At 42.5% G+C, this 19,003-nt stretch overlaps 3 protein-coding genes across 5 annotated transcripts; 1 reads left to right on the top strand and 2 right to left on the bottom strand.

Annotated features, from left to right (window-relative positions):
- Positions 1-1,006: 1,006 nt before the first annotated feature.
- On the bottom strand, positions 1,007-9,836 carry eif3s10 (eukaryotic translation initiation factor 3, subunit 10 (theta)). Its single transcript, XM_035605081.2, has 22 exons — positions 9,662-9,836; positions 8,840-9,030; positions 8,606-8,742; positions 8,309-8,472; positions 7,765-7,964; positions 7,348-7,556; positions 7,097-7,268; positions 6,842-6,946; positions 6,652-6,750; positions 6,422-6,538; positions 6,126-6,311; positions 5,315-5,662; positions 5,120-5,224; positions 4,928-5,041; positions 4,706-4,828; positions 4,301-4,454; positions 3,826-4,007; positions 3,372-3,463; positions 2,755-3,278; positions 2,510-2,639; positions 2,214-2,392; positions 1,007-1,858 (listed from the first exon to the last, which is right to left on the bottom strand). Exons 1-22 carry the CDS (start codon positions 9,708-9,710, stop codon positions 1,683-1,685), a joined length of 3,756 nt encoding a protein of 1,251 aa, XP_035460974.2. The 5' UTR covers positions 9,711-9,836; the 3' UTR covers positions 1,007-1,682.
- Positions 9,837-10,874: 1,038 nt separating this feature from the next.
- On the top strand, positions 10,875-15,584 carry dennd10 (DENN domain containing 10). 2 transcript variants are annotated; one of them, XM_035605108.2, is made up of 10 exons: positions 10,875-11,043; positions 11,141-11,195; positions 11,483-11,679; positions 12,364-12,443; positions 12,548-12,696; positions 13,426-13,537; positions 13,627-13,727; positions 13,856-13,963; positions 14,036-14,149; positions 14,240-14,390. In XM_035605108.2, the coding sequence occupies exons 2-10, from the start codon at positions 11,150-11,152 to the stop codon at positions 14,251-14,253; spliced, it is 921 nt and encodes a 306-aa protein (XP_035461001.1). In that variant the 5' UTR covers positions 10,875-11,043; positions 11,141-11,149; the 3' UTR covers positions 14,254-14,390. The 2 variants fall into 2 exon arrangements, with proteins under 2 accessions (XP_035461001.1, XP_035460999.1); XM_035605106.2 differs by having other exon boundaries at positions 10,876-11,043; positions 14,055-14,149; positions 14,240-15,584.
- Positions 15,158-18,945, bottom strand: sfxn4 (sideroflexin 4). 2 transcript variants are annotated; one of them, XM_035605109.2, is made up of 14 exons: positions 18,467-18,945; positions 18,283-18,348; positions 18,153-18,206; positions 18,038-18,064; positions 17,653-17,707; positions 17,295-17,320; positions 17,145-17,198; positions 16,986-17,048; positions 16,754-16,825; positions 16,579-16,669; positions 16,205-16,320; positions 16,033-16,118; positions 15,842-15,959; positions 15,158-15,762 (listed from the first exon to the last, which is right to left on the bottom strand). In XM_035605109.2, the coding sequence occupies exons 1-14, from the start codon at positions 18,503-18,505 to the stop codon at positions 15,685-15,687; spliced, it is 945 nt and encodes a 314-aa protein (XP_035461002.2). In that variant the 5' UTR covers positions 18,506-18,945; the 3' UTR covers positions 15,158-15,684. The 2 variants fall into 2 exon arrangements, with proteins under 2 accessions (XP_035461002.2, XP_035461003.2); XM_035605110.2 differs by having other exon boundaries at positions 16,754-16,822.
- Between the last annotated feature and the right edge of the window lie 58 nt (positions 18,946-19,003).

The following is a 19,003-nucleotide window of genomic DNA, read 5'->3' as shown; positions in this document are numbered from 1 at the left end:
TATTATTATCATTATTATTACTGTTATCGCTTACTTGTAATCCAGCACGTTTATTTAGGCGGGTTGTTTACGGCTCTGTAGAGTAAAATACAAAGTAAAGCATTGGCAGCCAAATAATAAATAAAAACGGCCGATCTGACATTTTAAAAATTCAGAAAATATTCTGTCATCAACAATGAGAGCAGTCACCTGGAGTTTTATTTGAACTTGCTTAATCAGCTTATTTTGTAAGGTGAAGGCTTTTATTTTGTAATATAATACAGTCTAGTAAATATCAGTGTTTTAACCGTGAGCTACATCATTATCATAATTATGCGATAGTAAATATTAAAGCACTTCGTAGCTATAAATCGATCCGGTGAAGTGTAATTCAAAGGCATTTTTTCTTCGGTACACAATTTTCCAAGAAAATTAAGTTCTGTTTTGGTCAAGTTTTTTCTTCTTTTTTTTCTATTTTAAAAACTCCCAGGTCATGATAGTGGTTTGTTAACTGTCACAACACTGATCACTGGCTGTATGTTTAATATTTTTTCTGGAGTTTTAGAGTTACTTCACCGACACGCTTCCACACACGGTGAGGCGTTGTCAGGCCTCTCCGTGGTGCTTTACCGACCTCTAGTGGTCACACAACGGTACAGCGTGATACATTGTTCCAAAACAGCGGTCAGTTTCTATAAGGTTGCTTCTGGAGCTTCAGTGTACACAACCTACCACCACCTCAGATAGTTCACTAATAACATGCACTAGCTTTTCTGAAGGTAGTGATTCCCAACATTTCCTGGGTTGTGATCATTTGAAGAAGAAATGATTGACAGGTTACATGCAAGTAGTTTTCCTTATTATAGATGCAACATTCATAGTGGCTCTCACTCTCGGACACAAACACACGTCAGATTTATCCTTCAACCCCCGTGTCATGAACCACCATTTCAAGTGACAGAAAACTGTGATTGTATTGTAATCTATTTGTGACAGTGTGAAACAAGCACTTCAGATGAACATGTGGTTGGTGAGCAAACATCTTTATTAATAAAGGCTTTACCTGAACACATGCAACCTGCTCTGATAACACCACCGACGGCAGCGGGATAGAAGCACACGCCGGATAATGAGCACGACCAATGAGAACTGGAGAGCACATCAAAATGGGAGATTCCACTAGTTCATTAAAAAGCATCTGACACATTAGAGGAAGAGCAGATATGACTGAAGCAGGTGACTGTTGCCGTTACAAGAGTTGTAGATTTGTACCATGACAATATTTAGTGTGTTAATTGTTCAAAAGAGGCATTTGGTGATACACTGAGTTTGCATTGAAAGTTGACGCAGGTTGAATCAGTTGAAATTGTCATGATGGCTAGTAACACTCCTGACCACTGGGGGCAGTTGTGTTCAGATTGATGGTTTGCATGGGTTCTAAGTGCACTAGCCCATTGGTCGACTTCAGGTGATGGTGAGCCTCTGGTTCTGAACAGCTGAAAGTCAAAATAAAGATAATAGGAAACAATTCCCAGGAAAGCTACTGTCTACAAATATTTAATTTCAAAAAGGAATAACGCACATGAGTATCAGAAGCTTGTAGCTATTAATTGACCACTGTGGCTAACTGGATACTGAATTTTTTTTCTCTCTTTCCAACCAAATTCTCATGATCTGAGGCCATTAGATGCAGAGGCTGTTGCTCAGCGGCGGACTGTGGTCCAGCCGTCATCATCCGTATCGTTCTTGATGCGACGGGGAATATCTTTGTCAGAACGCCAGGCACCCTTTTCTCCCTCTGCGTCAAGGTCGGGTTCCCGCTCTCTTTCTTTTGGCCGCTCCTTCTCCTTCTCATCACCTCCACGTCGCCAAGAGCCTCCTGAGGAGAAACAAAGATGCTCAGTGGGTCATGGTGATTTCACAATATAACTCCTGTTTGCAGTAAATAGGTAAACAGCGACCTCTGCTGGCTGAATACAACACTCACCACAATGCACCTAATTGAGTGGTGAATAAGGGCGACACCCACTTAAAAGTGAGTTTCCATTTTGAAACCTGGTGACTGTTACTGAAGGTTTTTGATCAACCATAAGCTGTATTTCAATAAGAACTGTAGATACATTTTTGCTTCAATAAGGAAAATCTTTCAATAGAATTCAATCATATCACTTCTTCACAAAGGTAAAAAGATGAATTCTACTACGTATGCCGTTCCAAAATCCTGCTCTGCTTACCCTCATCATTATCTCTGGGTGGGGCTCTGACTTCACGCTCCTCCCGCTGGTCTCTGTCGCGGCGGTCAACACGGCGATCGTCCTGTTCACGACGGTCACGGCTGTCGTCGCCCTCTTTGCGAGAGTCTCTCCAGCCGCTTCGCTCCTCTGTACCCGGTCTCCTCCAGACACTCTCCTCTCTGGAAACAAACAGGGACACAGATCAGTGAAAAGAAACTCCTCCAATACCATCTGTGTTCATCTAAACAATAAATAAATATAATCGACAGTGAACACAGTTTTTCAGTCAGGCCCACCTTTGTGGAGCACGGTCTTTGCTGGTTTTTTCTTCTCCTTCGCCGTCATCTGCCTCATCCTTGGCTCCACCACGGGGAGGACCCCAGCTGTCCTCCCGGGCCTTTTCACGGTCACGCCAGCCACCTGCAGCTGAACCAGGACATGACGTTTGAACCAAGAGTTGCAGAGAAGACCCACTGCTAAATAAACTATTCTTCAGCAGATAACGTATTGATCGCTGATCTGCAGATGGCTACAGGCTTACCGGGTCTGCTCAAGGGTTTCCATGGTTTGGCCTCATCATCATCATCACGGCGACGTGGTCCGTCATCCATGCCTCTTCTTCCACCTCTGTCATCATCTCCTCCTCTCCTGGGGCCCCAGTCATCATCAGCCCCACGCCTGGAGCCCCAGGTGTCATCCATGCCTCTACGAGAACCTCTGTCATCGTCAAAGCCACGCCTTGAACCGCGATCGTCGTCAAAGCCACGCCTTGAACCGCGATCGTCGTCAAAGCCACGCCTGGGACCGCGATCGTCATCAAAGGCACGCCTGGGACCGCGGTCGTCATCAAAGCCACGCCTCGGTCCGCGGTCGTCATCGCCACCCCTCCTCGGTCCGCGGTCATCATCAAAGGCTCTACGCGGAGGACGGTCATCATCAGCGCCGCGACGTGGGCCTCGGTCATCATCAAAGGCCCGGCGTGGTCCTCTGTCATCGCCACCCCTGCGGAGAGCTTCACCTCTCCTGGGGGCCTCCCGGTCCTCTCTGTTGTCTTCATCACCTTCCCTAGAGGGGAAGAGAGAGCACAGGTATTGCTCAGAGAAGCTTCTCCTGGTTGAATGGAGTAACTTAGCATTAAGCAGATCTACCAACACACACCTGTCAGGCACAGGACGACGCCACTCTGAGTCACCTCCCTCTGTGCGCTTCCTCCATCCTCCTCCGCCTCCCTCCTCCTTCTCGGCCCAATCCTGTGTAGGCAAAACATATCAAGACACATTGTGCCATTAACACAAGGATCCCTCCCCACAAAACAATATACTTAGGCTCAGTTACACCAATCTCAATACTTCATCCTCCACAATATATAAACTGTTCAGAAGTTCAGCATTTTGCTGTTTTTTGGGCCATTTTGTAATGTCTGAAAATGGCTCATGATTATTTAAAAATGTGTATTTTACAAATGTTTCAATTCAAGGGATCACATTACCAAAATGATCCTGTATCATATAAACTCTTGTATGAATTAATTGTGATTTTAACCTCTACTACATGTTAGCATGGAGCTGTCGACTTGGACCATCAATCTAAGAATATAAAAGCTCATTTGTACCTTGGGTTTCTCCTCTGCTGGGCCCTTCTTCTCCTCGTCACGGCGGCGCTCACGCTCCTCGATCTCCTGCTGGCGCGCACGCTGCTTACGCTCCTGCTCCTCGAGCTTGCGCAGGCGCTCCTGGTACTCCCTCTCCTCCTCCTCTCTCTGCTCTTGTTCCACGCGTTCACGCTCTTCACGCTCTGCGACAAAGGTTAAAATAATAATCATGCATGTTCTAAATTACATTGCTGATCTTAAAAGTGAAATAAAAAATAAAAATTGGAATTGCTGCCAAAATCAGAAAATAATACAGTTTTCCTGAATAAAACATTATCTCGTCCATTTTATTCACTTTGTCATGTCGAGGTTCACCATCCAGTCAAATGAACATTTAGTGCCATGTACCTCCTTGTGGTGCTCGTTTCCATCCACACAACCACTTTAACAACATTTCATGTATCCTTTTCTCATCATACGACGTGACATTTATTACCTTTCTTGAGCTGCTCCTCGTGGATGCGCTGGGCCTCTTCCTCTTTCTGGCGGTAGTAAGTATTACGCCGGTCCTCTTTGCGCTGCTTCTTCCTTTCTTCCAGACGCTTCTTCCTTTCCTCCACCAAACGGTCCTCGAAAGTGCTCAGTTTTTCCTTGAAAGACAGAAGAACATGAAACCATTGTCACAAGTACTCAGCTTACGTTAATAGAAGGACTAAATGGCTTCTTCTCTCAATCCGGCCGGTCAAGGTCGATGGCACAGTCTGGTTTCTGCTAGACATTACTTCCTTGCTCATTTTGGGAATGGTTGGGCTTCTCTCCATAATATGGGGTAAGGTCTCCACCTTAGTTCCTGAGATAATGCATGATCTGATATGGCCCTTTACAAATAAAATGTAATTACCTCATAAATGAAGCTACGAGCAGCGGTTATCTTAGACAAAAAGTTTTCTTTGTCCTCCATCATCCTAGACATGCGCTTCTTGTGCTCCAGAGCCTTCTCCCGTTCAACTTTCATGTTACTGATCTACAAGAGAGGAAAAAAAGGAGCATAATTACACTGAGGATATTGATTTGAAAGTCTTGAATTCCCTACATTTAAATTTGTAGCACGTTTAAATCTTACCCTGTCCTCCTCCTGGAGCTCCCATAGTTCCATGTCCTTGATGCGCTGCTCCTCATAAGCCTTTTTGATGAGAGGAATCTCCTCAAGACGTTTGGCCCTCTCAAAGTAGTCAATCTGGAGAGAAATAAATAAATCAGTGCATAATTCGCATCTAGTTAAGACATTGTCAACACTGATGTCTCACTCAGTTACCTTCTTCTCCTGGTTCTTCAGACGCTCCTGAAGTTCCTTCTTCTCTTTCTCCAGCTGCTCCACCTGTTTGGCCATGATGAAGTCAGGATCCAGCTCCTCCAGGTCCTGGACAAAAAAGATTTGTTATTCTCATGTTTGAAACTTAATACATCTAAAACCTATTTCAGCAACATGAGTTTATAGGCTACATTTTACCTCAATATCAATATCCTTGAAGGCCTTGGCTCCAAGCTCAGTCTTCTTGATCTGCTCCAGCCGCTCACGGACCGTCTTCTTCTTGATCTGCTCATGCTCCTGCATGATGCGCTCCTTCTCCCTCTCTTTGGCCTCCTGGCGCAGACGCTCCTCTTCAGCCTTGCGGACTTTCTGCATCTCAGCTTCCCGCTGCTCCAGCTCCTCCTTTTCACGCTGGATGTTCAGGCTCTCCAGGCGCTCCTTACGCTCCTCAATGGTCTGTCTACGAGCCAGGATGCGCTGGTGATCCTTGCGCGCATTTTTCAGGTAGGCAGCGATGGCCTGCTGGTTCTGCTCCTCACGCTCCGTCTGAAAGCGACAAAAACATCCAAATGTAGTTCACAGTTGAAAAAATCAAACTATACTGTAGCAGAGTTAGTGTTATGAGCAACTATCTTAAAAGTTAATGTTGGTCACTGACCAGGTGGCTACGGTCTTTTTGGGTCTATACATGAAAGCTCAGTAAAGCCCCTTTCACACTGGACAAAAAAAACAACCCAATAACATCTGGCTTTTGTCTTCTGTGGGTAAGGGCACAATTGGCATTCATTCACAATAGTCACAGGAATTTATCGGCTCAGGTTCCAGCTTTCTACTGTTTACTAACCCTGTTTTCAAAGACACTAAGTCTTTGAAAGCAAAAATTCTGAAAAACAAAAACCAACTTTTCTACTAGCAAAGCAAAAGTAGTCAATAGCCTTTTTAGTGGGTCTAAAATAACTGCATACACATTCATATTTTGGTATAAAAAGGGTACAAGTGGCAGACTCACCAGGATGGAGGCGGGCTTGATTATGTGGACCACCTTGGCAAGAGAAGCAGACATGGCAGTCAGCTGGTTCCTTATCTGCGCTGAAGGCATGTTCTGTAGGAAAGGGCCAAGCGGAGCGTCCTCTTTGGTCGAGTAGTTTAGGTCAGAGCCAAAGCTCAGAGTTCGAGAGGTGTGGTCTATTCGGACCTAGAAGACAAAATGCAAAGTTAACTTAAGAAAATACAATACAACATAAGTCCTCATTCCTGTAATGACACTCAGCCATGTTAATGCATCGCTCCTAATCTTGACCGTACCTGTAGGTCACAGTGGCGGGCAGCATCCACAATGGAGCGCTCCAGCTGGAAGGCGTCCACAAACGGAACCAGGGTGGCCAGACGGCTGAACTCAATGCTTTGATAGATCTGTGCAACCTAAAATAATTGATGCAGAATAATGAGAATGATGACGGTCACTGAAGTGTAGAGGTGATTAAGGACAGCATTGCAGAAGAATTTAAAAAAATTATATATATCAAAACAAATACCTGCTGCAGGAGCCTCAGGATGGTGTTGCTCTGCAGGTGGGGAACATAATGCTGCAGATCAGACTCCTTCTCGGACTGGTCTTTCACCCAGTTCAACACCTGGTGGGAGAGTTAGTGTTTAGATGTATAAAGTAGCAGTATCTTTTCTTTATCAAAAAGGGTATTCGACAGATTGGGCAAGATTCTTTACCTTGGTCACTCTTCCACTCAGCTTCAGAGGATGAAAGTCAACCTCAAGCCAGTTGTAAAGTTCTTTCACTTCAGGTACAACATACTGCAGCAAATTAAATCTCACCTAGAATGCAAACATTAAAACAAAGATTTATCAAACAATTATAACAAATCTTTTCACAAAAGTAAAGATCTATTATCAAGATCTATTTTGTGCACATTAAAAAAAAATTATGTTCATGGGCAATCTTTAAACCTAAAACACATAATGTACCATGTCATTGATGAGACTCTGGCGGGTTGGTGGAGACTGGAGGCCCAGGAGCGTGGACAGCCTGCGGTGTTTCTCCACAATGATGCCATCCATGTCCAGCAACCGGGCAATATCCGTGCGCTCGGGGGTGATGGGGATGGACAGTGTGGCCAGGAGGACTCTGGTGGACATCCTGAAGATGGAAAGCATTATTAATTCTTGGGTCTCCACAAGAGTAAAAATCTGTGCGCTACAAATAATGAATAAGATACCTCTGCATTTCATCTTGGGTCAGATTCTTGCGCATCTCCCTTGACAGGTGATAGAGCCGGTGAAGGGTGGAGGCATGGAAAAGAGCATTTCCAGATTTCCAAAACACAGTAGACACCTTGTTATAGTAGTTGGCCATCAGCTGGGGTTTGGGAGGCTTCTTTGAAAGCGCAAACAGGCCATGGATGTCTTCAACAGCCTTGAATGCTTCCTGGAAATAGAAACATAACTGCATCAGTACAAATATGCCTGTGCACCACCAAGTCAAGTAGAGCAGACAAAACAAGATCTATTGAGTCTTAAACTAGATGTTCTGCATTAGTGAACATAATTGAAGAGTCAGAGTTCTAGAAACTCAGCTAAAACATGCAATCACACTGGTTCAATCCGTTAAAGGCTTAGGTGTTACGTGGACAGACCTGCCAGAGCTCCATGCTTATGGCACTGTCCAGCTGCACCAGGCGAGTCTCTAGGTGCATGGACTGGCTCTCAGGGTTGTTCAGGTTGATGGCAGTGCTCTGGTTGTGGTGGCGCTGGATCTGCCCCAGATGCATACGCAGGTTGTCACACAGCTTGCGAAACTCTGCTTTGCGGGTGTACTGAAGGCAGAACTTGAATGCTGCAGAAAAGATGACCAGGTTGTTACTAACAGCATTAAGGATGTGACAATAAACATGTAATTTACAGCAGAGTTTTAGTTTGAATGATTTTTTTTGTATTGTTTTCAGATGTATATTTCCTATTGGGACCTATCCAAATATGAATTGCCCTTTGATGCTGAAGATGATTGAGTTTATAATTTTCAATGTTCTTTACGAATGATCATAAATACATTCACCAATATGGAAATACATCAAATATTTTGTTAACAAAAACTCTTTGCACCTTTGACAAACGCTTCATTTAGACAATATGAAATTTGAGCTAAATGTACTTCCTAAGATATCGAGCCAGTCTCACTACCTTGCTGGGCGATGTCATGGTACAGACGCTCCACCTTGGAGTTGTTCCGGAGCAGGTCCAGGCACTGGCGGTAGGACTCCCACAGGAACTTCACCCAGGGAGTGAGCAGCAGGCGATCGGTACGATCCTGAGTGTCTTCTCCACTCACAGCGCTCAGGAGCACACTGAAGTCACAGCACGCTCAACTTTTATTTACACATAACTTTTAACACAACGCTGCTCATCACATGATATTCCACATGTACTGTCATCCAAGAATATCAATATCCAGACCAATATCTGTATTAAGGACCTCACCTTTCTGGAGTCTGGATGTTGTCCAGATCCTCAATGTCCAGGACCATCTGCTGAGACTCGCCCTTCGCCGTCTCTGTCTTCTCCTCCGCCAGCTTCAGGTAAGCCCTAACCACATCCTCCAAAGACTTGATGTTCACCTGAAAGCAGAGAAGGAGTTTATTCACCAATTCCACACGTCTCTAGTGCAAGCAACGACCCGATTTGTACAAACTCCACAGATCTCCGCTGGCACACCTGCTGGCAGATGTTCTTGTACTGGTAGAGACCCTCCTTGGCCAGGTGACTCTTGCGCAGATCCACGCAGAGCTCCAGGTACTTGAGCATGATGGGCTCGTGGATCTTCTGCCATGTTCGATGTTTCTTGCTCTTGATGACATCGTACAGAACGTCCAAGGCCGGCTGCTTCTTGCCCACCTCCAGAAACTCTGTTCAACAAGCCACGGTAAATTAAGTCAGACACAAAACCGCTGGCACCCTTTTCCATCAACTCCAAATCAGCCTTTACATGCCGTGGTTAGCTAACGCTACCGGTTAGGCCCGTAATGATGCTCGGCATTAGCTCCATGCTCGTTGCCTAGTGAGTAGCTGTCATGTGTTGCACAGTTCAATCATTTTTTGATAAGTTGAAATCCTGTCACACAATCCCCGTTGATGCAGTGATCACAGGACACACGCGTGATCCATCCATCGTGAGTCAATCCTCTCAGAACCGCATTTTTTTTTTTTTTCTTTTTGAATAGACAGAAGACAACTCTCCAAATCCACTGGCCGAACAGGCATGGCCTTTGTTCCACAACTGCTGATCTGACACTAGCTTGCAGACAATGTGAAGTTTCTCACGTATTTCTAATCACGTGCCATAAAATGGACAACCCGGTTAGCTGAGTAGTGACGCTAGCCGGATGAAAGCGCTTCCCCGCCATTCAAGCTAGCGTTAGCAGTTAGCTCAGCATTTTGGGCGACGAGGCGTTGGAAGGGTGAAGTCGGCTAGCGGCGGCTAGCTAGTTAGCGTCGGCGGGTGATGTCCGTGAGACGAGAAGCCGCGTTTCTACTCACCGTTCGCTCGTTTGAGAGCATTCTCCGGCCGCTGAAAATACGCCGGCATGTTGGTGGCGTACTAGTGGAACTCCAACTGGGCTGACTCGAGTGAATTTCGACAAATGTCACCAGTCCATCCAGGCCACGCACTCACTCGCCGCAACGGTGCTGGCTGAGAAAGGAAAAGCCTCGTGAACGGCCCAGCTAGGCTTGCTAGGGTTGCCAGATGCGTCACGCGCTATCCCCCCTATCACAAGCTGGAGAAATGTAGTTCGGTCTCGACCTCAAATCATGATAGATATGAATTGTTCATGTGTCTATCTTTAGGGTATTGTTGAAGTTGATTCTAACTTATAATGAAAGATCAATATGCGTACTGGGGAGCATCGCTTTTTTGTGGTGATTCTGTATGTTTGTGCAAACATCTAAAAATCGAAGCTCCCAAAGTTATCATTGTTACTTCTTAATATTTGCTTGAGATTAAAAAAAAAATGACTCTAGCAAATTGCTTACTACACTCGGTTACAGACTTTTGTTGAGTGGTTGACCAGCATCTGTATGTTGGAGAATCCTTTATTTGCTATCTGAAATATTTGACCCATCACTTTTCATTTTTACTGTTGCATATTATCCTCATCTGTAACTCGCCACAATGTGATCATTAATGGCAAGTAAAATGTGTAAAATAAATAAAGGTATTGAATGCTATTGTAAAGCGTCTAATGGTTGTGGTTATGTTTTATAAATATATGTTTGTCTAAATATCCCCACTGTTCTGTTATAAAATGGACAAAGGCTCGTAAAAATCATGACTTCCCAAATGGGGGTTTTCAACAAACCTGGCAGCACTATGTTTGTAAAGTTCCCGTATGAGCTCTCCCGATGGTGTGTTCAGTTAACCCTCGTAGCGTGTCTACCTCAGTCTGATCTGATGGTCAAAGCAAAAATGTACAACGCCCTATTCATCAAAACAGGTTATTTTTTTCTCAAGGCTAATTCAGTGTAGCTTAAATATACACATTCAATATGTGTTAAAGAAGAATATAAGGATTCAAACATTTTATAATCCATTTTTACCATCGCACGAGTCATTTGAATTTCACACGTTGTTGAGTTGTGTTTGTATAATCCTACAAATTTCTACACAATTGAATGCATCATCCCCCATGGAGTAGCGCCAGTTGTGATTGGCTGTGAGCAACATGTCTCCTCCTCCCGCAGAAGTACCGGAAGAAGGAAATGAGATTTTGCAGAGGGGGAAAAGTAGAGGAAAGTCTCTTGACAGCAGAAATCGCTCGACGCCACCGACTGGAGTTTTACCTTTATTATATTATTTTCTTCCTCAGTAAATCCTTCCGGGTTTGCATCCTGGTATTTGGAGTCAGTCGGGAGCCATCGAGGTAGCTCACAGTTATAGAGTTATACAGTTACAGTGTCCACAGAGGCTGGTGGTTGGTGGTTTCTCTCCAGTTAACGTGTGATTATGAACTCTTTCAGGTATGGAATATGGCAACAACTGAAACGCAGTTTATGTTAAGCGTCGGGTTAATTGGTAAGTCTCTCTTGGTTGTTGGTCGGGTTTGTCTAACAGAGCTGCTCAGACTCACTGCACATACAGTTCAGGAGAATCACATGATGCCAGTGTGATCCCACAGTGTCCCATCAGCAGGGACTCATTCATTGCCCCCTACACGCTTAGGCTTGTGTAAAAGAATTTGTGTCATGGAAAACTGTAGGTCCCTGGACCGAGACCAGCTTTATTGTCTGTCCATCTTCTGATATGATAAGATTAATATATGATGTTGATGGTGTTGTTGTTTTTTTTAATTCTCTGCCCAGAGAAGGATGTGAATGGAGACACACTGTGGGTGTGGTGCTATCCCTCTGTGGACTCACAGCTGAGGGAGGTCCTGCTCAGTAAGTGCTGTCTAACGCAGCATGGCCGGGATTTCCACCCCTTCGTGTTTGGACAGTTCTGTCGTGCCTGGTTCTACATCAGCACAGTGGAAGTACAGGAACCGACGGCTCTACAGAAGGTACAGCAGCATCTCCCACTGACTCCTCCAGTATTTTTAATGTTAGTTATTTGCCTTCACCCGGGAAAAATGTTGGGACAATTGGATATTTTAATACAGGGTGAATCAGCTGATTGTTAGTTCAATCCATAAATTTCAATATAATTGAGACATAGGTGAGGATTTTAGATAGCATGTTTTATCCAACAAAGATATTCAATTTGCAATGATGTAAAGCAGCAAACCCCTGGAACAATCAACCAAACCGTATTCATATAGCAAACCATTCAAGGAAATCAAATACAATAAAAAGTGCTTTGAATGTGATTGACAAAACAAAGGATGTTAAAAGTGAATCAAAGACTCTGATTTAGAGACTAATGCACCTAAATAATAAATAATTGAAGGACACCAGGATTAAAAAGAACGGTAGTTAAGATGATGAGATATATTAAAATAGATAAGATAAAAACAATGAATAAAATTACGAAGTACTGCACAAAATAAATTATACAAAGATAGGAAAAGGTCATAATGAAACAATGATGATTAACACTAACATTTTTGTAAAACAAAATAGAATGAAAACAAGCAGCTGTTTGATATCTTCCTTCATTAAATGACCCAGACAGTTGATGATAATTAACAAACTTGCGAATTAGTTTTCTGTAGCTGGACTAATTGAGTTTTGTCTCTTTTTTCAAGGTCACTCACTTTTCAATAGTCGTTACAGCAAAAGACTTCAACCCTGAGAAGTATGCTGCTCTTAGTAGAATACTCTGCAGGTAACACTGTTGGTGAAAATGAAGGTCTAGTCTATTTCATGGGTAATATTAACATGTTATTTGAACCATGCTTATTCAGTGGTACGTTTGAATTTGTCCTCCAGGATGTACGTCAAACATGGCAGCCCGGTGAGGATGATGGAGGCTTACCTCACTGTTCTCACCAAAGGAATCTGTCAGAGTGATGAAAATGGCTCGTTCCTCATCAAGGACTATGACGTGCGGAAGGCGTATCTGGCCGGTTCAGTCAAAGGTAAGACGTCACAGAGGAATAGTGATTTCTATAATAGTATTTCTGGGTGCTGTTGTCTGATTTCTCTTCACTTGACCTTTTTTTTATTGTTCTACTGAAGCTGACACAAATAGATGATTTAGTGAATGACCAAAAAAAATTCAGATTTAAGTGGTTTTGTTTGTTTTCAATCAAAAAGGCGAAATGCTCACTGGTTCCATCTTTTCACATACAAATACTTTCAGCTTTCTGTCGTCACGTGAAAGAAAACTGAATTCCTTTGTGTTAGTACGACAATTAATGTGATCTTAAGATTTCTCATGGCACTCAGAACTAAATAAGCAGCTGATTAATTGATAGAAAAAAAACATTTTTAGTTGCAGCGTTAAAATATATTCAAGTAAATTAAGGCTACAAAGACGTCCCTCGTGTAAATTTAGGTAGGGCTCGACTAGCAATTATTTGCAGTGTTGTTTTATTCAGATTATGTCTATAAAATGTCACTAAAAGGGACATGAAACACAAACATCTTGTTTTGTGTGAACACTACTCCAAAACACACAATACTGAAATTATTTTCTTAAATGAAAGAGTTAGGACAGTTTATTTTTCCCATTTTTAATCAAAGAATCATATAAACAATTAAATGTTTATGCTACGCTATAAGATAGTTGACTGACTAAATGGTTCCAGCTCTTAATGTATGTCAAATGACCAAGCCTGTGATAAATACTCTCCATTCTTTCTCAGATATGGTGTCTCAGTTTGGTATGGAGACCATCATCCTGTATACCGCTCTCATGTTAAAGAAGAGGATCGTCGTCCATCACCCTCGTATTGAAGCGTTGTTGGAGTTTACAAGGTGAATTCAAGATATTTGGGTTATAAGCTTGATTTAAAATCTTGGGTGTTAAAGACATTTTTGTCCTTACTCTTTATACCTTGCTCAAGGGTTCTGCCGGCTCTGACGTGGCACAGGAAAGACTGGTCCATCCTGCACCCGTATGTTCACCTGACCGACGCTGAACTGGAGGATTTAAAGAAATGCCCCGGTGAGACCTGCGTCCTGGTTTATTCACTACTGATTAACAGTAAACCTTTGTGAAAGAGTGTGCATCTTGTGACCTCATGGTGGGGAAATGTGTTATATGTGCACAAATTTTTTTTGTTTTCTTCATAGGTTACGTAGCAGGATTTGTAGATCCAGAAGTGAGCAACAGGTCAGACTTGTTTGATGTGTTTGTGAACCTCCCTGACAGCGTCATCACCGTGTCCCAGAGTGCCAAAGGTACATTATGCTGAAAGAAATAGCGATTTTGATTCCAGAGAGAGTCGTACAGCATTTTCCTCTGATTAACAGAAGCTGTGTCCCACTACAGAGGCCATGGCTATGGGGAAGCTACACAAAGATGTCGGCCACCTCATTGTCCAGTCTGCAGAGGATGCAGAGAAATCGGACAGTCAGGTGATCAAGGTGAGAGCACACTCTGAACACCAGCACATCTGTATTCAATCTGAGAGAAACGTGTTGGATCCAACATGACGACCCCACTTTAATTCACAGGACATCTCTGTTAAGACCACAGAGATCGTCGCCAACCTGGTGGCCCTGGCTGACGAGTGTGAAGACGCTAAAATCACACTGGAAGGTTTAAAGCAGCATTGTTTCCCTCCAGCGACCGAGAACTTCCTCTTTCACTTGGCAGCTGCCGAGCAGCTCTTGAGGATATAAACCTGTTTTCCGATGCTTCGCTGCTGGAGTGTGGATTCTGGCTCTGCTCTTTTGTACATGTTGGGAAAATGATAGTTTCCGTTTGTACAGACGTCTGCTGTTATCATGAGAGTAAGATGTGAGATGTAAGACTGTTACCTACATGTGAAGTAAGTGTCACTAGCATCAAATTCCAGCTCGCACTGTTGTGCTAACATTACTGCTTTCAGACGGCACTGAAGTCTGCACATTTTCCGGAGGGGCTGTATGTGAGAACGCACTTATCCGCAAATGTTGCTCTCGACATTGTCCGGGAATTTTCCTGCCAGACCTTTAGTAAAATATCTGGGATGTCCAAGTGAGCCTATGTGAGAATACAGCAGGAAAATCACTGAAAGATTCATGGCGAGCAAGTGTGCGCTCTACCCAGGTGCCACTCTTCACGTGAATGTTCTGGACATTTTCCCCTTTGTTGTTAATGCGTCGGACTCCGAAAATCTCCTGGTGCGTTCATCACATGCAAACGGCAAACGGCAAACTTCGGAAAATGTCCAGACCTAATTTTCCGGACACCTCCCAGAGATTCATGTCTGAAAACAGGAGACAGCTGGTTCATCTCTTAGTGCTTTTCAGATTCCTTGGTCTGAAAGGGTCCGACTTTGATATATTAACAGCAGCTTAAGTAAATCGGATGTGACTTATTACTGATTACTTAGTTAATAGAAACTGTGTTGTATGTTTTTATTTTTATAATCAGATACGACTGCAATAGACACAAAACGTGGTTTTATTTACATTCTATTTAAACAATGTCACCTTTTGTACTAAAGACTCAAGTGTCACAACTGAAATTTAAGCAGATTGTTTCATGAGGCTTTTTCAAACTGTTTTTTTTTTTTAAATCCTCATCAATGCAGCTGATAAAGTAATGATTTACATTACATTTAATAATGTTTGTCCTACTGTTCAGGTTCATTTTTATTTCATCTAATTAGAAATGTTTAGTTACTGCCGAGTACAATATCAGCCGCTTTGACAAAAAGGATGATTGTGTCCCTCAGTATTTCAGATAGGACACACATACATGGGAATGCTCATGTAAGTTTCACAACAAAAATGTATTTTCATAAATTGATGTAACATTTCCTACCTATAGAAACACCTAATATTCCAACTAAATAAATTTATTATGAGAAAATGCTGCATTTCATTGTCCGGCCTGTTGAAAATATTCCTTCTGCGTGATTGCAGACATTTGGTTTTCAGTTAATATTATATCTAGTGTGTGTAAGTGCTCCTCAGAGTCCTCTGTGATAGAACAAGTGTCCGTTGTCCGCCGCAGCCTGTAGCTCCTCCTCCAACTTTTCCTTCTTTATCTGTAAAAGAAGGTCCATGTTAGCGGAGTTCATCACAAGGTAAAAACACCACAGCAGAGCGCAGGATCCTCAATCTTACCGTCCCCAGTTGTGGAAAGAGACTGAACGACACTGGGATCATCAGGCCCAGAACTAATGCGATGCTTATGTGACGGAGGGGAGCGACCAGCAGAGAGTTCCTCTGGAAAAGTCTCGTCCTGGAAAGGAAAACTCAGTTGGTGAAGTTTAACTAACAGGTGAAAACGGAACTATAACTAAAAACCATCTCACCTGTGTAATAGGAAAACAAACAGATTAGGAACAGCAGCAGTTGCACCAAACAGTGCCGCCCTTGACAAAGCAGTTTCCCTCACAGCCTGAGCAAAAAGAGGACAATTTTTTTTCAATGAGAAGACTTATTTTTGTCCATATTCTCCATTTCTGTTTTGTTTTTCCTTTTTACCTTTTCTCCTGCCGCCTTAGAAATGCCAACTGGATTTCCATTGGAATCAAACACTTGGATCCCTGCTTCCCACTCCTCACTTCTGACAGTTAAGACACTGAAGTAGGCCAGAGCAGCTGGAAAGAGTTACACAACATGTTAGTGTAAAAAGTCCTGCCTGCTACTACTGTATCCACACAGGACTAGTTATTATCAGATCATGAAGAAAAAGGGAAAATAAACTAATTATGATTCATTTTGTTACTGCCTTGGGGTGAATTTATGAAGTATGGACCCATATACAGTATCTACCTTCTGTGATGTAAAAACAGTAGTCAGATTTCAGACACTCTATTGTTAATGCGACTGTTTTGGATAGAGAATAAAGAACTTACCCGAGAGCGGGATTGGTACAATCGACCTAAAGAAAGTCAGCACGGGTGCACTTTTTAAATGGAGGAAGTTGATGGAAATTTGAGGAAGAACCTGAAACAGAAGATTCACTGTATTATTCACTTCATTACTTGAAACACTACAGTCAACAGCCAGCAGCATTATCAGGTTACACACCCCTGCACACGTCGCATAGGAAATTGTGCCGCCGATCAGAAGCAGCCGATTCAGAGACTGCTGTTTGCCCTGCTGGTGAGAGATAAAGACGGATGGCGAAAGATGAAAAAAGAGGAGGACAGATAAAAGACCCACTATTAACAAAGGATTCAAGCAAATTAGAGTGTGTTCGGGCTCTGACATTGTTATTTTATAACTGAATATATTTCTCAGTTGAATATTAACTACTTACCTGCTCTGATGAAGAATTTCTGTTTGCATAGTTGAAGCCTGCATTGTAACTCTGCAGCAACAACTGAAAGAACATATAATTTTACTTTATCATCATGTACAGAGTGTCGTAGAGACATGTAATATATTTTTTATTGATGAGATGAATTTGCTCCCTTACCTGCCAAAACAGCGCTGGCTTGATAGTGTTGTAAGGTAAAAAGCTGGCAACTGCCTAAAAAAAATTTAATTAAATAAATCTCAAAGTCTCACAGCCACGACAATATCAAGAACAAAGTGTCATTGAACATTTATTAGATAACACACATACCAAAGGTGCTGATATTGTCAATAGTGCTAGAAGGATAATGAAAGAAGTGAGTGCATCAGTATTAAAATTGTTTTCAGTAATGCAATTACACAGTAGTATGACATACTTTGTGCAAGTTTAAAAACAATGTAATATCAGATGTTCAAAGTTTATTTTAATTAAACTGGAATTAAAAATAAACCCAACAAAGCTGGAAAAAAACCAATTTCTGATAGTTGACTTTTTCATACATACAAACTTTGATTAACTGCCATTGTGGCCTCTATAAGAACACTTTGAAAGAAACCTTGATATTACATAGTTTCACACTTTAATAATGGCTGGAGACAGATTAGACAAAGTCTAGGAACTTCTGTACCTGGAGGGCGGAAAACTAGTGGAAGAACGGCTCCAGAATCAGCGTGGACTGACGACTGTGAACACAGAGAACAAATTTTATGGCTTTCAAATTCACTCAAATCCCAATCTGGACATAACAGCGTCCAGAACATAAAACACCTGGACACATTAATAGACATAAACAATAGACATTTTAATTTGAGTAATTCGAGTTATTCAAGAAAGGTATTTGGCTCAAACGTCCAAAAATATCCAATGTTCATTTATTCTACCATTGCAGCCGCAGCAGTTACTGTAGGACTGTATGTATGTATGTATGTATGTTGCAGCCTTGATATAAAATGCAGAAAAAAATGATCAAACATTTGGAATATTGATAGCATGGTGCTTCTTTCAAAACTTACCAGAGAGAGGGACGGTACAGATGCATCCTAGAGAAGGAAGAACAAAGCAATTTAAATCAATCTGTGGCAGGTTATGAAGGCGACTGACTGATCACTGTCAGGTGAAACATCTCACCTTTTCACTCTTCTCTGCACTGGTAAGAAGAGTGCGGGCCTTCTGTATTTCAGCCTGCGGAAAGAAGCATCACTGGTTAAACATCAGATGTTGTCAACGCGTCTCCCAGTGTCAGATCTACTGTACTTACATCAGAGGCGAACAGGAGAGTTGGGTCGAGCAGATCGAGCCAGATCCTCATTCGACTGAGGAAAGACTGAAAAGGGGAAGGTGCAGTTCAACAAAACAAAAGAGGAACTCAGATGTAAACAAACACAGCTTCATTGAAACTGACTGAATGGAACATATGATGATGCTCTGCATGTTTTAGTTACCTGCCCCTCGCTTTTCCAGTACAACAGATTAGGATCCATCCCGACGACAGATGCATTAACGTCTTTTCAATTAAATATCGTGCAATTACACGACTACACAGCACACTGCTGCCCCATGCTTCTGAGGTCAAGTTCTATTAGGAAACTGTTTCCGCGTTTGACCACGTGTTCAGTTGTGGGCGGGGTTATGCTACATTCAGGAACATAAGCAATGTCGGAGGATGTACGATCACATTTAAGTTGCCACCTGAGAGCTTAAGCAGCTTGTCCACGGTTGATCCAGTTGATCAATAAAAATAGGTGGCAGTGTTTTGTTATTCATGCACCAAACCACAGACTTTAAAACAACGAAGTTTGAAAATGAAATACCCCAAAAACCGAAAATAAATCTTTACAGTTCTCTGACCATTTTTTAAATAAATATTACCGAGGAGTTCATCGGGAGTACTTGAACGCAGCATGGAAGCTTGTTACAGCGTGTACATTTTAATTTAAATGTATAACTTGTCCCGATAGCACACTCACACCACTGTAGAG

Source organism: Scophthalmus maximus, chromosome 10 (assembly GCF_022379125.1).
Source record: "Scophthalmus maximus strain ysfricsl-2021 chromosome 10, ASM2237912v1, whole genome shotgun sequence".
Lineage (NCBI taxonomy): Eukaryota > Metazoa > Chordata > Actinopteri > Pleuronectiformes > Scophthalmidae > Scophthalmus > Scophthalmus maximus.
This window is presented reverse-complemented; position numbering and strand designations above follow the sequence as displayed.